General features: G+C 33.4%; 1 protein-coding gene across 7 annotated transcripts; it reads left to right on the top strand.

Annotated features, from left to right (window-relative positions):
* Positions 1–6086: 6086 nt before the first annotated feature.
* On the top strand, positions 6087–25763 carry LOC116152122 (butyrophilin subfamily 1 member A1). 7 transcript variants are annotated; one of them, XR_010376846.1, is made up of 15 exons: positions 6087–6364; positions 7156–7176; positions 8563–8583; positions 11333–11443; positions 12990–13007; positions 15770–15790; positions 15984–16004; positions 16091–16111; positions 17144–17164; positions 17522–17548; positions 18239–18265; positions 22579–22610; positions 23289–23350; positions 24522–24548; positions 24749–24782. XR_010376846.1 is itself a non-coding variant. In XM_064476355.1 (13 exons), the coding sequence occupies exons 1-13, from the start codon at positions 6304–6306 to the stop codon at positions 25306–25308; spliced, it is 954 nt and encodes a 317-aa protein (XP_064332425.1). In that variant the 5' UTR covers positions 6087–6303; the 3' UTR covers positions 25309–25763. The 7 variants fall into 7 exon arrangements, 6 of the variants coding, with proteins under 6 accessions (XP_064332425.1, XP_064332424.1, XP_064332423.1 ...); XM_064476355.1 differs by lacking the exons at positions 22579–22610; positions 23289–23350 and having other exon boundaries at positions 7159–7176; positions 24749–25763; XM_064476354.1 differs by lacking the exons at positions 15770–15790; positions 22579–22610; positions 23289–23350 and adding an exon at positions 15877–15897 and having other exon boundaries at positions 24749–25763.
* The last annotated feature ends 75 nt before the right edge of the window (positions 25764–25838 follow it).

The following is a 25838-nucleotide window of genomic DNA, read 5'->3' as shown; positions in this document are numbered from 1 at the left end:
TGCACTGACCCCCTCTCAAACTCAAACACTCCCTATGGACTATTAAAAACAAATAAAACATAACCAAATAAATCTCAAGTCACCTCTTATTGAGTGACTAGCGACTGAGGCTACATTTTTCAAAACCACAAAGGATAAGATCAAGCTATTTGTTTTGGAGGTTTAAAAATTGGTTCTACATTCACTACCCTAAATGTATCAGATCTAAGCCATTCCTAGTGTGGCTGGAATTATGAGAAATTTTTCTTTTTTCTTTCATTTTTTTCTTTAAATAAAATGCCTCTGTGAGCTCACAGACAGATACACAAGGGATATCTAAAATGGTCAGCACCTTGCATTTCATACCACAAAATACTCACTTGGGCAAGATTAGTTCAACAGCAGGAGGAAATCCCAACCTTTAAAATCCCACAGTTTTGACACAGAGATAAAATTTTAATGGTTATCAATAGGTCTGAGATTATGGGAAGGTTTTCCTAAAGGTTATAAATTGAGATGAAAAACTAGATATCCCAATATCCTAAGGTTGTACAGAATATTTCGTTAGAAACAATGAAGATAGCAGGAAAGATTTATGAAAAATCAGGTAAGCAAGAAGAGTTCTGACCAGAAGGTTCTCCAGAGTTGATTCATGAAATAACATAGAATGACAGGTAGAGCTCGCTATCCAACTTTATGCAAAATGACACAGAAAAAGATGAAATAGACTAGTTAATATAACAGATACAGGGAACTTTGGACTAGATTCTCTACATTTATAAGACGGCAATAAATTTTATTAGGTGTAATCACAGAGTAATGACCCTCAATTTCTTCACAAGTTAGCTCATATTCTTGTAATCTCGTTTCAAAGATCACTCTTGCCTTATGTATTCTTTGAAGTCAGAGTATTTAGAGAATAAGGAAAATGAAATACTAAATCCAAGATGAAATCAAAGGACTTTGCCCTACCTTTACTCAAAGACCAATTATACATTAACTACCCTCATGATTTTTAGAGACATATAACACATTTTTGGGTGAGGCACCACAGTATCTTTATACCCATTTACATACTGATATGGATCAAGAACACTCAATTAATGGTGGTTGAAACTCTTAACAAGAATAACAGAGTTCAGAATATTTCTGGCTGGTTGGTAAGAAGGTCCTTGAATGCACTCCCTTTCACCTCACCTTGACCTGAGGGCCCAGCAGGAGATGACAGTTAAGGGACAGGAGGCATGGAGATGTCAGCCCAGCACTGTGATTCTTAATCCTGGGTGTGAAAGAATAGAAAACTAACAAGATGGCTCTTGAGATGTTCAGGCCTGTACTTCTAGCTAAACTGATCTTATGAGTTTAAGATCACTCCCCTCCCTGTGCCCTCTTAGAGTAACTTATCCTTTTACCCTACAGGTCTTGAAAGAAGGTCATGGACTAAACCTCAAGAAAATGGGCAGACCCTCCTAAACCTCCATAACAACAGCAAGTTCTTACCAAGATGAAGAGAATGTAACACCCTGTAAAACACCCTGATTGTTATCACCTTTTCTGTTCAATCCAATTTTTCTATAAAACGTCAAGACCCCAACCCCAAGATGGGCTCACAGTCTCTAAGGCATTAGCCTGCTATGACTCCCTTTGCCTGGCAAAGCAATAAAGCTGTTCTTTTCTATCTTCCCCAAACTCTGCCTCCAACTCTCAATTTGGCTATTGGGGTACAGAGGCCAGCTTTTGGGCAACAGGTGCACAGTATAATCACTTGGGAAGATATTTAAAATTACTGATTCATAGCCCTATGTTGTCTTCCTTCCTTCCACCCTCAAACAATTTCTATTTGATTAGTCTGAGGTGGGATCGTGGCAATGGTATTTTTTAGAACACTCTTAGTGACTCTAATGGGTAATTGGAGTTGAGATATGTTGATCTAGAAACAGGGTTAATATTTCAAAACAGGTGAGTAGCCAAATGGGCTTTGACACCACACATGATTGTGCTGTATTGCTCAGAATATGTGTTTCTCAGCAATAACAGTGAAGATTGATACAAGGCTGGTTGGCTGGGCAAAAATGAGAAGATTTTTGTATCTTCACTAAGCGTGGTTTAAGATTAATTTTACACTTTTTGATGGCTGTGAAAGAGGAGAATTGCCCAGTTATTTCCCTAATCCCATTCCCTCCACTTGTCTTCTCATGCCACCCAAGGTGAATAAGAGATGCTATGAATTGGCCCAGTTCTAGAACATACAGATGACTAACAGGCATGTGTAAAGAAACCCAGCATGACTAATTATTAGAGAAATTCAAATCAAAACCTCAGTGAGATGTCACCTCACACCTGTTAGAATGTCTATCATCAAAAAGTCAAATGTTGGCAAAGATGTGAAGAAAAGAGAACCCACGTATACTGTTGGTGGGAATGCAAACTGGCGCAGCCACTACGGAAAATAGTATGGAGAGTCCTCAAAAAACGAAAAATAATTCATTTTATTATTAACTAACCTGGTTATGATATTTACCCAAGCAAAATGAAAACAAATATCCACAAAGAGTTGCACAACAATGCAAATCCAGTTATTCATAAATGGCCCAAACTGGAAATAAAACAAATGTCCATGAATAGGTAAAGGTTTAAGCAAATTGTTTCTATAATTGTCATATATTTACATAATGGAATATTACTGACCAATAAAAGAAACACATTTCTGATAGAAACAACATTACACCAGAAAATTATGATGGAAGAAACTAGAACAATATTTGCCTTAAGGTGGAGGAGGGGACTGAAAAGGGGCATAAGGAAACTTTCTGGGATGACCAAAATTCTAATCCTTTATTGAGTTGATGGAAACACAGTGGTATATATTTGCCAAAATTCAAAAATCTATGAATACTATTGTAAGTGTAAACTAAATCAATAAAATTAAAATAACTAAGAACTGAAAGCCATCCAAAAAGAAAGAGAGAAGCAGTATTGTTATTATTTAAAGATATGATCTTAAATAGAGAAAATACTAAAGACTCAACCAAAAAACTATTGAAACTAATCAATGAATTTAGTGAAGTTGTAGGATATAAAGCCAATATACAAAAATCAGTTGTGTTTTTATACACTAGCATAGAAATACCTGAAAAAGAAATAAAATAATCTCATTCACAATAGTATCAAAAAAGTAAATAAAATATTTATGGAAAAATTACCAAAAGTGAAAGATCTATGATCTGTCCAATGAAAAGAGTAATATTTTAATAAAATATATTGAAGAAGTTACCAAAAAATGGAAAGATTATCCATGGACTAGAAGAATTAATATTGCAAAAATGTTCATACAACCCAAAGCCAAGAATAAAATCAATATGCAATCTATATCAAAATTCTAATAGAAATTTTTACGGAAATAAGACCAAAAACTCCTAAATTGGTATAGAACTGCAAAAGGGCCTGAATAGCTAAACAGTTCTGGGAGAGAAGAACAAAGCCAAAGTTATCCCATATTTTGATTTCAAACTAAGCTACAAACTTATAGTAATTAAATCAATATGGTACTTGCATAAAAATAAACACATAGACCAATGGAACAGAATTGAGAGTCCAGAAATAAACCTCTGCCTATGCGGTCAACTAATACTTGCTAAGCGAGCCAAGAATACCCAGTAGCAAAAGGACAGTCTCTTCAATAATTGGAGTTGGGAAAACAGTATAATCACATGCAAAAATATGAAATGGACCCCTATCTTTCATCTCTCACAAATTGTTATTTTTCCTTTTCACTTTTTGGTCCTCCCTCTAAATCCTCTTTCCTTTGACCACCCTTCCCACCTCCCAACTCCTCTTTTCTTCTTTCCATTTCCATAGATAACTCTACTTATTATTTTGTTTTGTGTGTGCCAGAATTTTCATGTTCTCATTTTAAGGGTACAAACTATATCCAACAGAATTATATCAGAAAAGAACACATTTCTAAAGAAAAATCCCTTCTCCCTCAGAAATCCATTATATGACCTTGATATGTTTTATCTTGTAAATATGAAGCAGCATTCCTGTTTTCCAGGAAGAGAACAAAAGAAAAGCAAGCGAAATATAGTGAGAGAGAAAGAGAAGAGAGGCTGTAACTTCTAATTAGACACAGACTATTTAACATGACACCATAAAAGTGTAAAAAAGAGCATTAAATATGATCACAACCACTCATTTTTAACGTCTTTGAGAACAGGTGGAAGCCGGTACGGATTACAGGAAGATGGAGAAAAGAGAAACAGATTAACAACAGTAGATGAGCACTTTTTACTCATCTTTCATTAAATAGAAAGTCTTTACTGAAAACTATCATTTTCAAATGACTGTATTAAAGCAAGCACTGTAAAATTCACTGAAGTTAGAATACAAGCATACTTGGTTTTATTATGCTTTGCATTATTGTGCTTCGCAGATACTGAGATTTTTACAAATTGAAGGTTTGTGACAATCCTGCATAGAGTAAGTCTTTCAGTGCCATTCTTCCAACAGCATTTGCTCATTTCATGTCTCTGTGTCACATTTGGTAATTCTTACAATATTTCAAACTTTTTCATTATTATGTTTGTTTGGGTGATCTGTGATCAGAGATCTTTGATGTTACTATTGCAAAAAGACTAAGATTTGCTTAAGGCTCAGATGATGGCTAATATATTTTAGCAATAAAGTATTTTTAACTTAAGATATGTACTTTTTAAAGACATAATCCTATTTCATACTTAATAGACTACAGTATAGTGCAAACATAACTTTTAATGCACTGGAAAATCAAAAAATTAGTATGACTAGCTTTATTGCAATATTTGCTTCATTGAGGTTGTCTGAGGTTGAACCCTCAATATCTGAGATACACTTGTAGTGCCAAGAACACTAGGGAAATTCTAATAAACAATTATACCTGATATAATAACCATATAATTCTACTAAAAATACGAATACACATATTACTATGTGACATCATTTTGTGTTTGGTCCCCTTTATACTAATTTGCCTTCCAAACATGACTGTGATTGACCTGAAAGAAAAGCAAGGACTTGAATTCTGGACCTTTGAGTCCTTTCTTTGTGAAAGTAGAAGTCTCAGAAGGCAAGGGAGTTAGCCAGATGTGAAAAACAGAGTAAGTCTGTAAAATGTTGGTTCATCTATTCTGAAGTTTATTGGAGGTTCTCACTAGAGCAGAAAACCAAGAAAAATAGTAACATTTAAAGTTAACTAATCAATTTAAAAATTGCATTAATTCATATTCTATACAGGCTCTGTGGGTACTGAGCAGGAAAGAAAGTAGACACAAATTCCCACTTTAAGGGAGTTTATATTCTTGTGAAGGGAGATAATAAACATTAAATAAGTTAAATATGGAGAGTATTAACTGGGGATAAATGCTAAGGAGAAGATAGAATAGCAAAGGTATGTATGGACTGAAGGAGAGTGGTGACATTGGACAGTTTGTCCAGGGAAAGTCTCACTGCAAAGGTGAATAAAGACCTGAAAGAGTGAAGGGGAGATATTTGTGGGAGTATCTGGAGGAAGAGTTTCCCAAGCAGAGGAAAGTGTAAGAGTGTAAGCACAAAGCAAAGATATTGAAATATTGAAAAAATTAGAGCAAGTGATCAAATGGCTGTGGGAAGAGGGTAGAGGTGGAGTCCCAGGGACTTCACTGAAGAGCCTAGTTAAGGATTAGAGATACAAGAGAACCCATGGCAGAGTCTAGGTGCAACTGAATTTGAACTGCTGAAGAAAACTCTTGAGGAGTTTTGGAGACTGGAATCAGCAGATAAAATTTGGAGAAAAAAAGAAGAGGAACCTACTCTGCAAAAACCCTGGCTCAGTTTTATTGGTCTATATAAATTATCAAGTCAACAAAAAATGTCTTCCTCTTTCGGTACTAGACACTCTAAGGTTGTTTTGCACGAAGAGAAATTTTTAAAAAAATCTTAATTTCCCATTTATCAATTGATTTTCTGTGTATTTGTAATTATTTGTGCATTTATTCAAATAATCAAATGAACAACTGCAACTAAAGTATTGTTTTAATCCCAAAGGACTAGAGTCCAGAGTCTCCTGCCCTGTTTCTTATTAATTCCGTACTCCGCCTTGCTACAGAGCTCAGGAGCAAAAAACCTGATTCACGTGGCTGAAACTTCTCTGTGATTCAGGGATATTGCCCTGGCTGGTGTAATATCTTCCCCCTGTGTTTGTAGAGGGAACACAAAGACATTTCAAAATCCTGCCAACACAACTCAGAAACAAGTTGGGAATTTTCTTTGGGCCACGAGTAACAGACGTAAAACTATTTGCTTCCTAAAATGGTGATTTACCCAATAGATCACCATATAAAATTATATATGAAGAATGAGAATTATGAAGGTGAGTTTTATTTTTTGATACTACTGTGTGTGTGTGTGTGTGTTTGTGAAAGAGAAAGAGAAAAGGAAAGAGAGAGAGTGCTTATATGTCTAACGCTTCTAAGAAAAGTACTTGAGTCACAAACATAGAGCAGACCTCAGGGTACAAGGCATAAGACTTGGATCTTTTACTTTCTCAGATCTGTTCAACCTGACTTCCATGTACCCTTTTCTATATGTCACTAGAACGTCATTTATTTCAAATATATAACTAGAAATTAGCAATTAATAAGTGTGATATATGAATTCTAAAGTCATGAAAAATTACCTCATAGGACTGAAAACCAACATTCTCATACTGGCCACTCTGTGTAATAATGAAATAAAGGCTTCTTTTAAGGAACATGTTGTTGCAGAATTCCAAGATGCTTTTAATATTCGTGATGAATACATTTTAATGTGCAGTAGTTGCATTTTAGGAGTAGAGATTCAACCTATAGTGGTCAATATTCTAATTCACAGTAAGTCCTGAAAAAAATTGATATATAATGAGACTGTGGGTAAGTAATTAACCTTCTCTGATTGGAAAAAAGAACAATCAAGGACAACTCATGAACAGACAGAGATTAGAAAAAAGTTATTTCTGGCCATCAGTGGGGTATCATTCAAATTATCCTAACGTAAAGATTTATATTATGTTCTAAAAACATTTCATGCAAGAATATGGCATTGGACTACTTTGATGTTAACTTTAAGCATTTAATTGAGTTGCAATATTTAATGAACATCTTTTTGTTGTTGTTATATTTTCAGTAGAATCGTTGAAGTGTGCAGGTAAGTTTCCTCTGTGTTTTCTTATGTACAAGACCATATATTATGCAGAAATATTTTTGCTATTATTGACTAATCTTTTTAGAATCTAAAATTATGCAAATATAACAGGAAATAGTGTAATTTGTTATGTTTTCTCCATCAGTGATAATTATATATAATTTTTAAAATTTAACACAATTTTTCTCATTGCCTTACTTATTATGATTATATATATATATGTCATATAGATAACAGATTAATTTCAAAGCAATATTCAGTAGTGGAAAAATATGAGGATAAAAAAGTGACAGAGATTGAGTCATATGGACAGAAGTGGCTGTAGGAAACAATGTTGTTATAGAAATAAAAATTAATTTATATTCAAAATGAATGAAGTGGTACATATTATCCATGCTGTAGAAAACTGAAGAACATTTATTGAAAAATGAGCAGCTGATTTAGTAATAAGTCATTGCTGTTGATCATTGCCAATGAATTTACAGTGTAATACTAGGAGAAAAAGTGTAATTGTACATGATAGATAAGACAAAGGCAGGTGATCTGGTCACTTTCTGAGGAAGAAGATTGGATGCAAGAACAAAGGTACCAATAGATATGACCATTTACCTAGAAATGGACCAAAACTTCCTTCTTGAACAGTACCAATAGTAATTATGTAAATAAGTCCAATTCTCTCAGGCATTTGAGAGATAAGTAGAGAATTGCAGGTCCCTAGCAAGAAGATGATAATATAAACAAAAAGAAGTGAGAATATAATTGAGTCATAGCCAGTTCAATTAAGTAAAGATGGGTTTATCTCAGTTACTTAAACTCTTGCAAATTTTGGAATTTATCTCAATTATTTAAATAATTATTTAAGAAAACACCAAATAAATAATCTGAATGACATGTAAGACCATATTATTACCTTCAAATGCACTTTCTGAAAAAAATTTTAATATGTAAAATTTACATTTGGAATGAATGATTTTTTCATAAAACTTTTAAAGGTTACGCTCCATTTACAGTTAGTTATTATAAACTATTGGCTGTATTCCCCACACTGTATAATACATCCTTGTAGCCTGTCTTACACCCAGTAATTTGTACCTCCTACTCCCTCCCCCTATTTTTCCCCTCCCCCCTTTAAAAATTGTACTAAAAAATGAATGAATGAGTTTTTTTCATGTAGGCTTTCAAAGTAAAGGTCAGACTCAAAGATTAAAAAAGATGTTTCCTGTTTATTGTTCATTTCTCAGATTCCTGCTTTTTGTCATAAAATTTGATTCTCTTGGATGTGATTCTGTCTCTGCATATAGTGATGCATGTACCTCATCAAATAAAATTTCAGATTTCATCTTTTATATATTATTTTAAAGTAATGATTGTACTCATTTTGATTTCTAGGAAATCAATTGGAAAAGACAGGTGAGTCCTTTTATTACTCTTTATACAAAATTCTGTTGGATTCTTAGTCAAATTTAAATCTTGAGGTAACTCATCGCTTAAGCTCTATTAGTTTTCAGTTAGATGTTTTAAATAATTAAGTGAAACACGCACAATTGAAATATTTAAGTGTATTATTTTTTACTATATATTTTTAACTGAGGTATATTTTTGCTTTTTTACTATATGTCTTTAATTGAGGTTTAACTGAGGTATATATTTTGAATTGATTTATAATATAGTAGTTTCAAATATAGAACATATTGATTTGACATTTTTATAGATTTTACTCCATTTAAATTATTATATAATATTGGCTATATTCCCTGAGCTGTGCATTACATTCTTGTATCTTATCTATTTTATACCTGGTAGTTTGTACCTCTTAATCCCCTTCCCCTATCTACCCTCTTCCCCCAGCTTTCTTCCCACTTATAACCGCTAGTTTATTCTCTGCATCTGTGTCTGTTTCTCTTTTGTTATATTTGTTTTGTTTTTTAGATTCTACATAAAAGGGAAAATATACAGTATTTTTATTTCTGTAACTTATTTCACTAAGCAGAATACCATGTTGTTGCAAATGGAAAAATTTCATTCTTTTTTATGGCTGAGAATATTCCATACACATGTATGTATGTGTATATATACTTATATACATACATCTCTATATGTTTATATATATGCATCTTCTTTATTCATTCATTTGTTGATGGACACTTAGGTTGCTTCCATATCTTGGTTATTGTAAATAATGATGCTGTGAACACTGGAGAAGGCGTATAACATTAGTGTTTTCATTTTATTTGGATACACACCCAGGAGTAAAATTGCTGGATCATATGGTGATTCTATTTCTAAGTTTTTGAGGACCCTCCATAATGCTTTCCATAGTAGCTGTACCAATTTACATTTTCACCAGCAGTGTATTGTATTTTCCTTTTCTCCACATCATCGCCAAAATTTATTATTTGTTGTCTTTTTGATGATAGCCATTCTAACAGGTGTGAGGTTTTGTGGTTTTGATTTGCATTTTCCTCATGATTAGTGATGTTAGCATCTTTTCACGTGCCTGCTGGCCATCTGTATGTCTTCTTTGAAAAAAGTGCCTACTTAAGTCCTCTGCGCATTTTTAATCAGGTTGGTTTTTTTTTGATGTTGGTTTGTGTTTGTTTTTTGATGTTGAGTTGTTTATGTATTTTGGATATTAACACCTTATCAGTCATATCATTAGTAAATATTTTCTCCCATTCAGTAGGTTGTCTTTTCATTTTGTCAATGATTTACTTTGCTGTGCAAAAGCTTTTAAGTCTAATTAGGTCCCATTTGTTTATTTTTGCTTTTATTTCCTTTGCTTTGGGAGACAGATCCAGAAAAAATATTGCTATGATTTATATCAAAGAGGGTTCTGCCTGTGTTTTCTTCTAGCAGTTTTATGGTTTCTGGTCTTATTTTTAGGTCTTTAATCCAGTTTAAGTTTATTTTTTTATATGGTGTGAGAAAATATTCTAATTTTATTCTTTTAGTGAGCAGGAGTGAAAGTTCCAGCTCTCCACTTTGCCTTCATTGACACCAACCAGAAGGGGAAAGGGTACATTGTTAGTTAAGTGAAGGTGAATGTGTAGGCTCCTCAGTCTTTGCTGAATAGTGGGAGTGGGGACCCAGTTTCCTCTGTGGTGCTGGGTTGCAGTAGGGGGGGTTATTGTCTAAAAGTTTTTGTTTTGTGAGGCTCCCCTTTCTTGGCCTTTTGACCACAAAGAACAGGTTTCCTTTGGGAATTAATTTTAAATTCTGTAATTTTTCTTATAGTTGCCTTACTGTAATCTGAAAGTATTGTGATGAGTGCTAGGCTGATAATGCCAACATCTATTGTTATCTTTTAGCACAGCTACAGTATCACTGCATAATAAATAAATATAATTCAATAATAAAATAATCCACACTTCAATATACCTTAAAATATTTTATTCAAAGTCTACTTTTTTTCCCCCTTTACTTGTTTTGACATGATTGGCATTCCCTAGTAATAAAACAAAGATATAAAATAAAGTGTTGCCGTGCTGTGATAGTCCAGCCACTCACAATGATACTGAATTACAACTGTGTCACTGTGCTACAAACAATCTTGATGCAACTACTCATCTCTGTTATTGTAGTGAAAAAACAGCCATAGACCACATGTACATGAATAAGCATAGCTGAATTCAAAGGACAGCAAAGTTTGAACCTATTTTTGTGTCACAAATACTATTCTTTTCATTTTTTCAATGATCCAAAAATGTGAAATCCATTCAAAATCACAAGCCTTCCAAAAATACATGTCAGACTTGATTTGGCCTGTGGGCCATGGTCAGCCAACCTGCCTTACAACATGTTTTGTTTCATAGGACATAGCAAAGTGGTGAGGGCATCTCTGGAATTTGGAAGCAATTCCCTCATTTACTGTTGTGAGGTGTCCACACTCAACAATCCTTCACAACACACAGGAGAAGCATCTCCCTAACCCTTGGCCTGTCCTGAGATATTCAGCTCCACATTGTCTTCTGAGTGGCTGCTACAATCCACCCCTGTGATACTTAGAAGTAATGAGATCCCTCAAGTCTATTTATGAAGACTGAAACCTAGTCATAGACCTGCAGGTTACTCAAAGTATGGAATAAAACTTCTGTTGTAGAAACAGCAATAGGATTGATATGGACGTTAATAAGAAAACTCCCTGGCATGCATTTTTCAGGATATCACCTCAAAACAGATGATGTAGACACCTTCCTTGGACCTTGCCTTCTCTACCTCTTAGGGGCGTTCTTTATTACTTATGTATTCTGGAAGGAATACCACGAAAATGGTAAGTTACCAAATATTTAAATAATTGAAATCATGATATCTTAAGAGAACTGTCTACCACTCACACATTTTGACATGTTTCTTGAATAGTGATGGTAACAAAGATGAGCAGGATCTGACCTTCACATTATAAAAGCAGAATTGGAGGCAAGAGATGTGACAGTCTCACTCTATTGTTTACTTTTCACTTTTGATAGGAACTCATTTATTTAGTTCTAGACAATATGGATTAGGAAAATTTTGACAAACTGCAATTCATCACGTGTATCATTCCCACAAATTGCAAAGTTTCTGAAAACACTTCTTTAAAATTAACAGAATGAATGAATGAATAAATAAACAGTTGAAATTTCTTAGGGTAACAGAAACTAGAAAAAATAGCCAAATCAAAATTTTAGAACTGAAAAATATAATATCTGAAATTTAAATATAACAGATGGTAAATGACAAAGTAAAAAAGACTAGAAACTGGAGGACAAATCTATAGAGTTTTTAAAATCTAAAGAATAGAAAAGAAAATAAATTTAAACAATGAACAGAGCTGTGGAGAAACTAAGATAATATCAAAACTTCTAACACAAAAATCACGAGATTCCCAGAGGAAAGAGCAAGATTGAGGTATAAGATATATTTGAAGAAGAATGTCAAAAATTTCTCAAACTTGGTGAAGATTTAAATTAAAGGTTGCAAAGTGCTCGGCAATATACAAGCAGAATAAACTCCAAGAATAACTACATGCCTAGATATATCACAGTCATATTTCTTGGAAACCGAAGATAAATAAGTAATTCCTGAAAGTATCTAAAGGAAAACAACAGAGGAGAAATTATTCAAGATTAGGTGGTTTCACATTCAGAAATCACAGGAGCAAGAATACAGTGAAGCAACACCATTAAAATGCTGAGTGAGAAGACTGTCAACCCAGAATTCTAGATATTCAGTGAAAAAGACTTCAATAAAGAACCAAATGAAGACAATCATGCGTGGAAGAAAGCAATGTCAAGGAGTTTGTTATCAGAATGTTTGATGAGAAATTCTAAAGGAAGTTCTGCAAGGTTAAGGGAAATGGCACGAGAGGGAGTAAGAGAGAGAAAGGGAGGACCATCGTGGGTAGAGATAAGATGAAGAGTTTATCAATTCTGAAAGTAAAAAATTTCTTCTTTTTTTTTTTTAGAAAACATGAAGAAAGAGAAAGGTGTTTTATCTTCATCCATATACAAAGGATTTAATTAATCTAATTAATTTAACCTAATCAATTTGAACCTCAATTCATTTGTGAGTTATATCAGTTTATTGGAAACAAATGAATATGTCTAGTCTGATTATTCAGAGAAAGGAAGTAAAAGGAGAGTTTATCTCCACCCAAAAGGAAAATAAGTAATTGAAGAAAAATCAGACCTAGATTATATAAAAGCAATGTTCTTGGTAACTTGGCATTATGTAGAATAGAATTTTGCCTGTAAAAGGATTAACACTTGATGCTCTGTAATTTTATTTGTGAATTACTTTAAATATTTTAATCAATATTTATCTTATTTGTTTTGCAGAGAAAATAAAAGGAAATGGTGAGTTTCAAATTTTGATTCACTTACAAAGATATCATTGCAGCAAAGCCAGTTTTAGACAATAACAAGGAAAGGATTCCAATATCTTCACATTAGGTAGAATAGAACTTTCCCTTAGTATATCAGTCTGCTGTCTGCCTCTGTGAATTTACCTATTCTGGTAGGATCTCATATGCATGGGATTATACAATATGCCACCTTTATGTCTGCCTCCTTCTTTCACTTGCATAAAGTTTTTGAGGTTCACTCATGTTGTAGCATGGATCATTACTTCGTTCCTGAGTAATGATGAGTCATACTTCATTGTATGGGTATACCACATTTTGTTTATCCACAAACTGTTGGTGAGCATTTGGGCTTTGCATACATTATGATCATTGTGAATGGTGTTACTTTGCATATTTCTATATATGTATTTGTTTTAATGCCTGTTTTCAACTTGGGGGCTTTATACCTAGCAATTGCTGCATCATACGATAAACTTCGTTTAACTTTTTGAGCATCTGCAAAACTGTTTCCCATAGAGATGGCACCATTTTACATTACAACTAGCAATGTATTAGAATTCCAGTTTCTCTGCAATCTCAACAACACTTGTTACTTTTCATTTTTTAAAATTATAGCCATACTATGGCCTGTAAAGTGGTATCTCATTGTGGTTTTGATTTTTATCTCCCTAATGACAAAAGAAGTTGGGCATTTTTTCGTATGCTAGTTGACCATTTGTACATCTTCCTTGGAGAAATGTCTGTCCAAGTCCTTTGCTCATTTTGAAACTGGGTTCTTTTTGTTATTGAGCAATCAGAGTTTTTTTTTTCTATATGTACTCTTGATACTAAGCCCTTAAATTCATAATTTGCAAATATTTTGTCCCTTTCTGTATCTTGTCTCTTCACTTTCTGATCTTTTGATGCACAGAAGTTTTCGATTTTTATTAAGTTTAAATTATCTGTTGTTTTTTTTTCCTTTGTTGCTTGTGCATTGGTGTCATTTCTAAGAATCCATTTCAAATGCAAGGACATAAAAATGTACCATTATGTTTTCTTTTAAGAGTTTTACAGTTTTAAGCTTTTGCATTTAGGTCTGACTCATTTTGAGCACATATTATGAATGCAATAGAACATAAAAACGAATAAGAGAGGCTTACATATATGAATTAATATTTGTAGCAATATAAGTGTCGTAGTAGAATAAAGGAGCCAAGATGTTAAATCACTAATTAGATTTTCAAATAATGTGGTTGAAATAAGAATAAAAAATATGATATACTATGTTTAACTTCTTCAGGGTCTGTCAAACTCTTTACACAGTCTTGCTGTGCATTACACAGTGTTATACAGTACTACATAGTATCTCGGGGTGCTGCTTTACCCTAATGCTTTTTCCTTTCACTGAAAATATCTTTCCCTAATAATAAAATACACAGGTAAATGTGTGACCTGTTTTTTTCCTCTTTTTTCACATATCAAGTTAAATTGAAAGAAAATAAACTGTAATATTGATGAATCATTGGAGTAGATTGGTTAAAAATAACAAACAATTATATGCTTAAAACTTCTCTACCTAGGATACCTGGTAATGGGAGAATTATATTTTAATAAAGGTCAAAACAAACAATAACAAAGACAATGAGAGAGGGGCCATACGCAGAAAAAATAGTTTTAAATGTCGTATAAAACAGAATAGGGACTTTAGTACATAGCACAGCAACTAGGATCATGAAACAGAAGAGGAAGTCTACTTCTAACCCATATAAACCTTTATAAGCTCCAGACATATCCATGCCAAAGGCAATGAAGAATGAGAGTGTGTTGTGGAGTTGAAAATAGTGTGTAAATGAAAGCAAGTTATATGAATTTTACTGCCATATACTCTTAATAATCTAGGAACTTGCACATCACACAAACAAAAGACAACTAACACTTCACCTTTATAAAAATTGAATTGCTCTAAAGAAAAAAAAACAACTCTTCACTATCTGTTACTTAGATGATCTCCAAAATAATGGCTAGCTCTGCCTCTTACCATTTAGGATCTCACCTTTTCATCACGCTGTTTCCAGGGACAGAGGATGTCCAGTTTACTTTTAAATATTAATTCATTACTAAGCCTCATCGATCATTTGACATGCTGTTTAACACAGAAGATGAAAAGCTATTCTTTAAAATGATGCTGAAGTGCCCAGAGATAATACAGAAAACAGAACGGATTATTGCATTAGATAAAATCATTAATTTTCATATCAGACAGACTTTGGATGAAGTTCTGACTCTGAAATAAGTAACTGTGGGGAACTCAGCAAGTAACATGTCCTTGCTCTAACCTCAGTTTACCCTTCTGCATAAGTGTAATACTTATCCAGAGCACTTCTGATGACAAAATGTAATGGTACTTCTAAAATATGTTTCACAGAGTCTCGTACAGCGAAAGCAATCAAGGAATGTCAATAGTAATTGTGGTCACGGCAGTGACGATGGTGATGATGATGATAACAACGATGTTATTATGTCTAAAATCACTGTGGGATTTTTAAGTTCAATAATGATAAATTAAAAATTTTTAATCTACTTTACCTTTTGGCATAAAGCAACGTTGACTCTTGTATATTTCACAGTGAAATACTTAGAAAATAAATATAATTTTCCCCTTTGAAATGGCTAACCTATTATATTTGGAATAGGTAGAGAGATTTAGGGAAGATTTTTGTGTTTCTTTTGTTTCTGTTTCATAATGATTTTTATATTACTCTTTTTATTTTTCAGATCAACTTAGGAAAGAAAATGGTAAACTTTAATGACTCTTTACAAAATATGATCTTCCTATTGGCTGTTTCATAAGAATTCTTATATTACTCTTTTTATTTTTTCAGATCAACTTAGGAAAGAAAATGGTAAACTTTAATGACTCTTTACAAAATATGATCTTCCTATTGGCTGTTTCATAAGAATTCTTATATTACTCTTTTTATTTTTTCAGATCAACTTAGGAAAGAAAATGGTAAACTTTAATGACTCTTTACAAAATACGATCTTCCTATTGGCTGTTTCATAAGAATTCTTATATTACTCTTTTTATTTTTTCAGATCAACTTAAGAAAGAAAATGGTAAACTTTAACGACAATTTATAAGATGTTATCTTTCTATAGTGATTTTTCTTGCTTCTTCCCTTTTCCATTTCTCCTACTTCCTCTATATAATTTTCACTTTTGTGATTTTTATTCATTCTTACTATCTTACAACTTCTGTTACTTGTTTCTCTCTTAATTCTCCCATTGGTTAACTCACTTTTCCCACTCACCCTTCTTTCTCTACTGTATTATTTTTTGGTTGTCTCCATGATGCTAACAGTAACTCCTTCTCATGGCTCTGAGATGAGTGAAATTCTAATATGAGAACATATTTGAAAGAACTCTCATGGTACTTACTACGCCCACAATCTGATTCTAAGTAAAACTTTAAAGCTCTTCTATGCAAGATACTTTTTAAAAAATACGGTAGGTTGTTCCTTGTAGAGAACGCCACTGTTCTCCGCCTTGTGACTGAAGCCTCAACTGGCTGGACTAGGGGTGGAGATTTACGGCATAGTGATAAGAAGTCTTCATTTTGCAGGTTAGCAGACCTGGGTTCAAATCATTGGTCTGTCCATTTACCAACAGAAACTTAACCCCTTTGATTCTCAGATCTTTTGTGAACAGAACAGCATTACATCACAGTTACTTTGTGAGTATTGATTAATTACTTAAAGCCCTTAGCATATATTTAAGTCATTGGAAATGCTGAATAAATTGTAACTTCTATCGCACAGATGATGTATAGCATGACAACACTGCAGGTGATGATAATCACGAACATCAGCATTCTAAATTAGTTTAAAAAGAATACTTCATGGGGGGATTTGATAAGTTCCCTCTTGAATTTTAACTGTAAAATTGTCTATATTATCTATTATCTATATTAACATGTAATATGTTTTCTTCTTTTCTTTTTTTTTTTTGAAACGTGTTATAAAAGAGAGAATGGAGGGTTTTTTAAAACCTTAATAAGCTAATATATGTCATTGTGTGTAATCTTTCCAAACAACTTTAATTTTTCTTTCTCTGTAACATTAAAATGGGCTTTTCACTTTTGTTTTTCAGGAAACTTGCGGAAGGAAATTGGTAAATGTGTTCTAATAGTTAAATACTTACAAGATTATGTCAGACTGTGGTGATCCCTTGCCTCACTTCATTCTTTCCCCTTAGCTCCTTATTTTAGGTATCTTCTGCATTTCCCTGTTGGCTTTTTATATTGCAGCTATCATGTTAGGAATAATTTACCTGCTTACCTTGCTTAAGTGCTTAAAATCATGTGATTCAACTTAATTTTATCCATGAAAAACAATTTCAGAAAGGAGCAATGGCTTGATGAATGTGACAGTAATGATTCTAATAAACTCCTCAGAAGAATGCATGTTTTTTTTTTCTGCATCTTCATCTCTTTGAGAGTCCCAGTCTTATGTGTGCATCTCCTTTCAGGTGAGAGGAAAGCTCAATTTAGGAACAGTAAGTAACTCATGGGATCAAATTCCACAAATAATAAGACACTTAACCCTTCTCCAAACCTCCTTTGCAGAAAGAGTCAGGCATAATATGCCACTGCATGTGCTCACTGTGTAGACCCAGAAGTGGAAGGGAATCTGTAACAAAGTCAGTCAATTCATTTTCTTTCCTAATTCAGAATGTCCTTTAATCAAGATGGACATGAAAAAATGTAGCTTTAATGGATATTTCCCAAGTTTTCCTTCCTTTCTCTTCACTTCCCTTACCACTCTTTTCTTTCCTGTTTCACTCTGTCTCCCTCTTCAGTTCTGTATTCCTTCACCTCTGTTCTTCCTAATTCCTTACTTTTCTTCTCTCCTCCTTCTTCCCTTCCTTCCTTCCGTTTTGTCCATTATCCATTCTTTCTGTCTTCATTTCTCAAACTATCTACCTTTCTTTCCATCATTCCCTTATTTTCTTTTCCTCTTTCTCTTGCTTTTTGTTTGATTTTTCTTCTGACTTAATTTTTTCCACACACATACACAAACCAGCCATTTTCAAGTTAAAGGTATGGTGACACTATTGTGAGGAAGGAAAGGGATGGAGAGGTAAATAAGTAACTGAATACTTAGGGAATGATGGTGAAGAGAGAGGAAAAGATATGAGAAGGACCAGGAAAAGGTAATCATATTTTCTCATTTTGTTTACTTGCAGGCTGGCAGAAGACATCATTGTACCCCGGTGAGTACATTGCCCTGAAGAAGATGATTCTAAGATATATTATTAAGCCCCTAAATTCTGTAAAACATCATGCTACTAACTACCACATGACAGAAAAATATATAGAACATAAGTTCTGGTCCATAGAAAACATAGCAAGAATGAGAACTTTTAAAGTATTTTTCTTTTCATCTTTTTCTCACCTGCATCTCACAAGACACTAGTCAATTAAAGCAGATATTAAGAAATGAAAGCAGTATTGATTTTAGTCTAAGAAATTTACTTTTTTTCCTTTTTCACAATTCCTAAGAGGTTTTATATATAAATGTTGATTAATTCTAGCTACTTTTTCAAACAAACATCAAATCCTAGTGGTTGAGCAAACTAGCATGTACCTCTTATGCACACACAAAGATTCCTTGCCAAGAAGCTCCACTTGGTGGATGTCCTCCAAGCACTTATTTTGATCTGGACTCTTCCCCTTGTGTAGCTTCTCAATATGCTAGATGTCCTTTAATTCAAGCCAAAATTTGGGGCGAAGAAAAAAATATGAAGATCACGAAAGAAAAATGTTTTATGGCAGAGGCTGCTTGGTGCTTACCACTTCTGCCTACATAGGCCAGTTCTCATTCATGTGGTTTCACCAAGACACAATGGGAGCTGGGAAATGTTTAGCTTTTTTGTCTAGAAATTAAAAAAAAAAGTAATAAATATTGTTAGAGGTAACCAAAGATCAGTTTAAAGCTCCTTCCCATGTATATAACTCATGCAATCCATCCTCAAAAAGCCTAGCCAAGGGTCCATCCGGTTACTGCAGTTTACTCAAAGGCCAGGATCTCTAGATGTCCAGCCCTCTTCTTTAGGCAGATGTGACTTTTCAGAGCTTGTAATCTGTGTACTTAAGGAGAGGAGTTATCAGCACTCTTCATTATCAGATGAACTGCAGTAAAATGTGGAATAAATTTTTCTATTTGGAATAAGAAAGGAGAAAACAGAAGAGGCATCATGTAACAACAGCACTAAGACACCCCCCCCCCCCATCAGGCAGACATCATGAAGACCCTCTTTTCTGAGGGTGGAAGAATTTTCCTGATTATATGGACCCTTATTTTGTTGTTAAGGTGTATCTTGCTTCTCATTGTCTTTAGTGACTTTTCACTCACGCCCCCTTCAAATGCATTGTATCATAGCACACTTCTCTGTCTTGTGCAAATTCAGTGTTACAAAATATGTGCATAGCTTTCATGCTTGAAGAATTTGCTAGTTTGACCTTGTTTTTTGAAAAGGCTTTATTGAAGTGTTGTTTACATACTATACATTGGTTCATTTTAAGTGTTCACTCATTTTAAAAAAATTAGTGATTTTTAAAATATTTACATAGTTGGACAGCCATCACCAAATCCATTTTTAGAAGATTTCCATCACCTCAAAGAGATCTCAAGTTTCTGTTTTCAGCCAGTCCTGGTTCCCAGTCCCAGGCAACTGCTAATTCACTTTCTGTTGGTATAGATTTGCCTTTCCTGGACATATACAATTGAAATCATATAATATATGGTCTTTTGTGTCTGGTTTTTTTCACTTAGCATAACGTTTTTGAGAATCACATTTTAGCATGTTTCAGTAGTTGGTTCCTTTTTATTGTCAGGTAGTATCCCATTGTATGGATACGACACATTGTGCTTTTTCATTCCCCAGTTAATAGGCATTAGAACACTTTTACTTTTGAAGTTTTATGAACAATTCTGCTGGAAATATTTATGTACACATCTTTGTGTGAAAATCTGTTTCATTTCTCTTGAATATATACTTAGGAGTGGAAATTCTGAATCATATAGGACATTTATGTTTAATGTTTATTTAAATTGTCAAACTGTTTACCAGAGAGTTTGCACATTTTACATTTTGAACAGAAATATATGACAACCTTTGTTATCCATAATTTTTATTATAGCCATCTTATTGAATGTGAAATGTATCTCACCACAGTATTAATTTGTATTTCCCTAATGTACAATGATGTTGAACATTATGTCACATGGTTTATAGCCATTTATATGTGTTCCTTAGTGAAATGTTTAACTATTTTGCCGTTTTTTAATTAGGATGTCTTTATGTTATTATTGACTTGTAAGAAATCTTTATATATTTGGATATAAATCTTTTATCAGATAAATGGTTTAAATATATTTTCTCCCCATCTGTGTATTTTTCTTTCATTTTATTATTGGTGTATTTTGAAAGTTTTTATTTTGATGAGGTCCAATTTATCAGGTTTTTTTTCTTTTCTCATTTTGAGTTTTTGGTGTCATGTATTAGTACTTCTTGCATAACTCAAGATTATCACATTTTTTCCCTAATTTTTTCTACTGAAAAATTTATAGTTTTAGCTGTTACCTTTAGGTCTATAACAAATTTTGAGTTAATCGTTTTGTGTGGGTTGAGGGAAAGGTCTAAATACATCTTTTTATTTGTAGGTAGTCAATTGTGTTAACACCAGCTCTTGAAAAGAGTATGCTTTTCCTCATTGAATTGTATTGTCACTTTTTTAAAAAAATCAACTGATCATAAATTGATTTCCGGGTTCAAAATTCTGTCCCACTGATCAATTTGTCTATCTTTAGGCTAATATCACACTGTCTTCATCTCTGTGACTTTATAGTATTTTCTGAAATTGGAAAGTGCAAGTCTTCTCATTTTGAACTTCTTTTAAATGATTAATTTGGCTATTCTGGTTCCTCTGCATTTTCATATGAAATTTAGGATGAGGCTGAAAATTTCTGTGGAAAAATAAAAGCCTGCTGGAATTTTGATAGGAATTTTATTGACTCCATAGATAAATTTGGGATCAACTGCTGTTTCAGTAATAGTGAGTCTTCCTCCTCGTGACTTTGAAATGTTTCTCTTTTTACTCATATCTTCTTTGTGTCAGAAATGTTTTGTAGTTTTTTTGTTTACAAGTTTTGTTACTTTTTTATTAAATGTCTTACTGAGCATTTGATGTTTTTATCCACTTGTGAATGGAATTGTTTTCTTAATTTTATTTCAGACTTTTCATTGTTAATATATAGTACTGCAATAGATTTTTGTATATTGATTTTTTTTATCCTATGAGTTGCTGAATCCATTTACTTTTTTTAGTTTCAGTAGATTTTGTAGATACTTTTATGATTTTCTGTGGGTAAGATGAGTCAACTATGAATAAAAAGAATTTTGCTTCTTTTTTTCAAATCTGACTTTAAAAAATGGACTATATAGAATTTTCATTATAATGTTGAATAGAAATAGCATAAGCATCCATCCTTGATTCCTATCATGGAGTGAAAGCATTTATTATTTTACCATGACATATTTTTTCAGTTGTAAATTTTTCATAGATAGGCTTTATCAGGTTGAAAAACTTCCCTTCTATTCCTAATTTGTTAATAGTTTTTTAAACAATGAATAGGTATTGGATTTTATCAAATGCTTTAACTGTGCCTATTGAGATGATTATGCTATTTTGTCCATTATTTTATTAGTATTGTTTATTATATTAATTGATTGTTACATGTTAAGCTGATCTTGCATTCTGGGAATATACCTCACTTGGTGGTGATCTATAATAATTTTTGTATGAGTTGTTATACTAGGTTTACTATTATTTTACTGAGAGTTTTTGCATCTGTATTCATGAGGGATATTTGTGATGTCTTTGTCTGGCTTTAGTACCAGGGTGATACTAGCCTCAGAATGAGAAGGGAAGTGCTCTACCCTCCTCTGTTTTCTAGAAGATTTTGTTGAATATTGGTATTTTTTTATTCTTTAAATGTTTGATGAAACTCACCAATAAAATCATCTGGGCCTTGGGAATTTTTTAGTGGGATTTTCAGTGAACAATTCAATTATTTTACTTGTTATAGATCTATCCAGATTTTCTATTCCTTAAGTCATTTTGAGTAATTTGTGTACCTTGAGGAATTTGTGCATTTCATCTAAGTCTAATTTATTGGCATGCAATTTTAGTAGAAGTTTCATTTGAGCCTTCTAAATTCTGTAGATTCAATAGTGATGTCTCCTCTTTCATATCTGATTTTGATAACTGGGTTTCTCATTATTATTGAGCAGTCTAGTAAAATTTGCTGACTTTTAAAATAAGCAATATTTGTGTTATTGATTTTCTCTAATGAATTTTGTTTTTCATCACAGGTTTCTAACTTAGTCTTTATTATTTCCTTTTTTTGACTACTTTAAGCTAAGCTTCTCTTTTTTGTTCCTTCAGAGAGAAGCTTAGGCTATTGATTTAAGATAATACTCTTGTTCTACGTAAGACATTTAAAGTTCTAAATTTCCTCTAGGCATTACTTTTAGCTGCATCCAATAAAGTTTGGTAGGTAGCATTTTCATTTTTATTCAATCCAAAATATCTTCAAAAAATTTTTTTGATTTCCTTTTTGATTCACAGATTATTTTTAAATATATTAATTAATATCCAAATGTTGTTTAAATCTAAAATTTCCTTCTGATTTTTATTTCTAGTTTAATTTTTTTGTAACTAGAAATCATCCTTTTATGGGCAGCCTTTTATTAATCATTTAAAATATTTTTTCATGAATGAGTGTTTTTCAATTTGATACATGCCTTTGTCAATTTCCAGCGCTGTAAAGAAGTCATTTTGGACAATTTTTCCAGTCTTAATTGTTGCTTTTGGGGAAGGGATTTGCTGTGCTATTCACTCGACCATTCCAGAAGTACTCTTCATCTTATTTTTGACAACATTTTTCTCCAAATTTAGTGTGCTTCTCATAAATTTCCTTCTAACCAGTTAGTTTCATGTGTCAATAGCTATTTCCAAAGTACAACTGTAGATATATTTGTCAATTTCATTTTTTTTCCCTTATGTGTCTTCTTCATGGTTTCTCTCTTGAAGCTACCTGGTAAAATTGTAAGAAGTCCATCATTGTGATCTTTGCTCATTCTTAACTTTCCCAAGTCATTTGGTTCATTAAAGAAATTGCACTATTCCCTTGTGCTAAAAGTGCACTTTTAATTTCATCTTTTATTTCAGGTGGCCTACAAAAGTGATTGCCATACTTGTTCTGTAAAAGCCAAGATTGTAAATATTTTAAGGTTTGTGGGCTATGTAGTCTCTGTCACAATTACTCAGCTGTGCCCTTTTAGCACAAAAGCAGCTGTAGGCACTGCATAATGAGTTAGTATGGTTGTGTTACAATAAAACTGTATGTACACAAATGACGGGTGGTGGGCTGGATTTGGCTCCTGGGCCAATCTGCTGACTCTTGGTCTAGAAAAAGTTACCTTTTTAAACTCTGAAAATTTACCCATTTTAGGAATTTTTAAAACTCATTTGCACTTACGCTTGAAACAAAGGTGAATATTTTAAAAACGAATTTTTTTTAATAGGATGTTAATAATAGACCCAATGAATATTCTCTTTTCAAGTTCATTCCTTTAGGTCCTGTTTAGGGCACAAGATATATTTTTTAAACGGTCATAGGAAACAGTTTTAGCATCTGTTTTGTCTCTTCCTATCATGGATGTCTCCACATGCAGTTAGTTTTATCTGTTTTATCATCTATTGCCTATGCACGAAACCAGATCACACTTTTTTAAGTGTTGGCTGCAGTATTTCACTTTCATTTTATGATAGCACTTTCTGCCTTGATCAGTGTAATCAACTTTGATTTTTATAAAAAGCAACTCCCATATCTCCGTGGTTTAACCTCACTCAAACTGGTAATATGAGTATACCTGCATCAGTAGCGCTCCTGGGCAACTCTCTTTAAACTAGTAACTCTGAGAACTAGTTTTTTTCTAGTCTTCTCTCTGCTCTATTTTTAAGGTCTTGTAGTTCTGGGGTTAGGTGGGAAACTGTTAGAATGAGAATGAGAGTGAAAAAATCCACATGAACTATTTTATTGTCAAAACTGGAAGTGGTATGGCTCCCTGCTAAGCACACTTGACTGGCCACAAGTCAGTGACATTGTCTCACCTAAATGCGGTGAAGGTGGTGAGAAGCAGACATGTAATTTTGCTATTTGTTTAAGAAGATAACTGTGTGTTGGGAATATCTGAAGTCTGTACTACATAAAGTATAAGTTAGAGGAATTAATTATTATGATTATATTCAATGAGAAAAGCAGTGGAAACTTTAGTTCAAGCAAAAGTTACAGAATAAAATTGGGTCATTAGGAAAAGAAGTATTGGAAAGAAGAAATTATCTCTTGCACCAGGAAATTCAGATACTAGGTCTGACAATGCATATTTATTTTCTTTTCAGACTGGAGGAAGGAATTTTTCCAGGCTGGTGAGTCATTCCCTGATGACCTAAGAGGGACTCGACTCTTTATTCCCAGGATCAGTCTCAGGATTTGTTGGAAGAAGGCTGATGAAAGCCTCCACATGGGAATATATTCCCATCCCACAAGCTCAAAGATATCTCAGGCTTGTATCTTTGCTTCCAGAATCTCTCTTTTTTAGAGATTAAAAGGGTTATTTTCTTTGCAGTGAATGTTACTCTGGATCCAGTCACAGCTCATCCTGCCCTCATCTTGTCTGAAAAGAACAGACGTATAATCTGGGGAGAGAAGCCTCAAGATCTACCTGAGGATCCACAGAGATTTTACTCCCTTCCCTGTGTGCTGGGTCATCAAGTCATCACTTCAGGGAGATGCTACTGGGAAGTAGAAGTCGGGCACAGTGGAGCCTGGGACCTGGGAATTTGTAGGTCTCATGTAATGAGGAAGGGTAGGATTTGTATAAAACCAGAGGATGGTTTCTGGGCCATCAGGTTTTATAAGGATGAGTACTGGGCACTCACCTCTCCAGAAACACAACTTACTTTAAAGGAGCACCCTGCCACAGTATGTATTTTCCTAGAATATGAGGAGGGGCGTATCTCATTTTATAGCATGACAGATAAATCCCACATTCACACCTTGTCTCAAGGATCCTTTGATGGGCCCTTAAGGCCATTTTTCAGACTTTGGTCCAGTGATTCAGGGCATTTGACCATCTGTCCAGTGTCTGAAGCAGCACAGGTGCCCCATACTAGGAGCACAGTTTAAGCTGTGGGTCAGTGTGTATTGATGCATCGGATCATGACACGAATTCTCCTATACCAGAAGCAAGTTACTTTTTCTTATTCATTTTTATGCTTCTCCCTATTATTTTATCTCCTTCATAAACAGCTCCCCCAAAGCATGGTGCAGGGTGAAAAACTGTGTTGCATGTGGTATGTTTAATGAAATATATAAACATAGACATATATGTATAGACATACTCTCATTTAATGTAATCGTATTATCATTATAAATATACACAAGGAACTAGTGCATGTGATCACCCATACAGTGTTATAATTTCTTTAATATTACAAACTTAAAGTGACAAAGGTAGGAATAAGGGAAGAATAACTTTTTGTTTTATACTCTTTTGTACCTTTGGGTTTTGTACTACATTTAGAAAGTGATATGGAGAAAAATAAAATTAAAAGTTTCAAATAAAAAATAATTCAATTGTTCTCAGTCATCTAACTTATTGACATTCAGAGGGGAAAAGAGGGCACTTAGAACAACAATCTCCAGGTCCATCCATG

Source organism: Camelus dromedarius, chromosome 19, assembly GCF_036321535.1.
Source record: "Camelus dromedarius isolate mCamDro1 chromosome 19, mCamDro1.pat, whole genome shotgun sequence".
NCBI lineage: Eukaryota > Metazoa > Chordata > Mammalia > Artiodactyla > Camelidae > Camelus > Camelus dromedarius.
The sequence above is the reverse complement of the archived record's forward strand: the minus strand, read 5'-3'. Positions and strand labels throughout refer to the sequence as shown.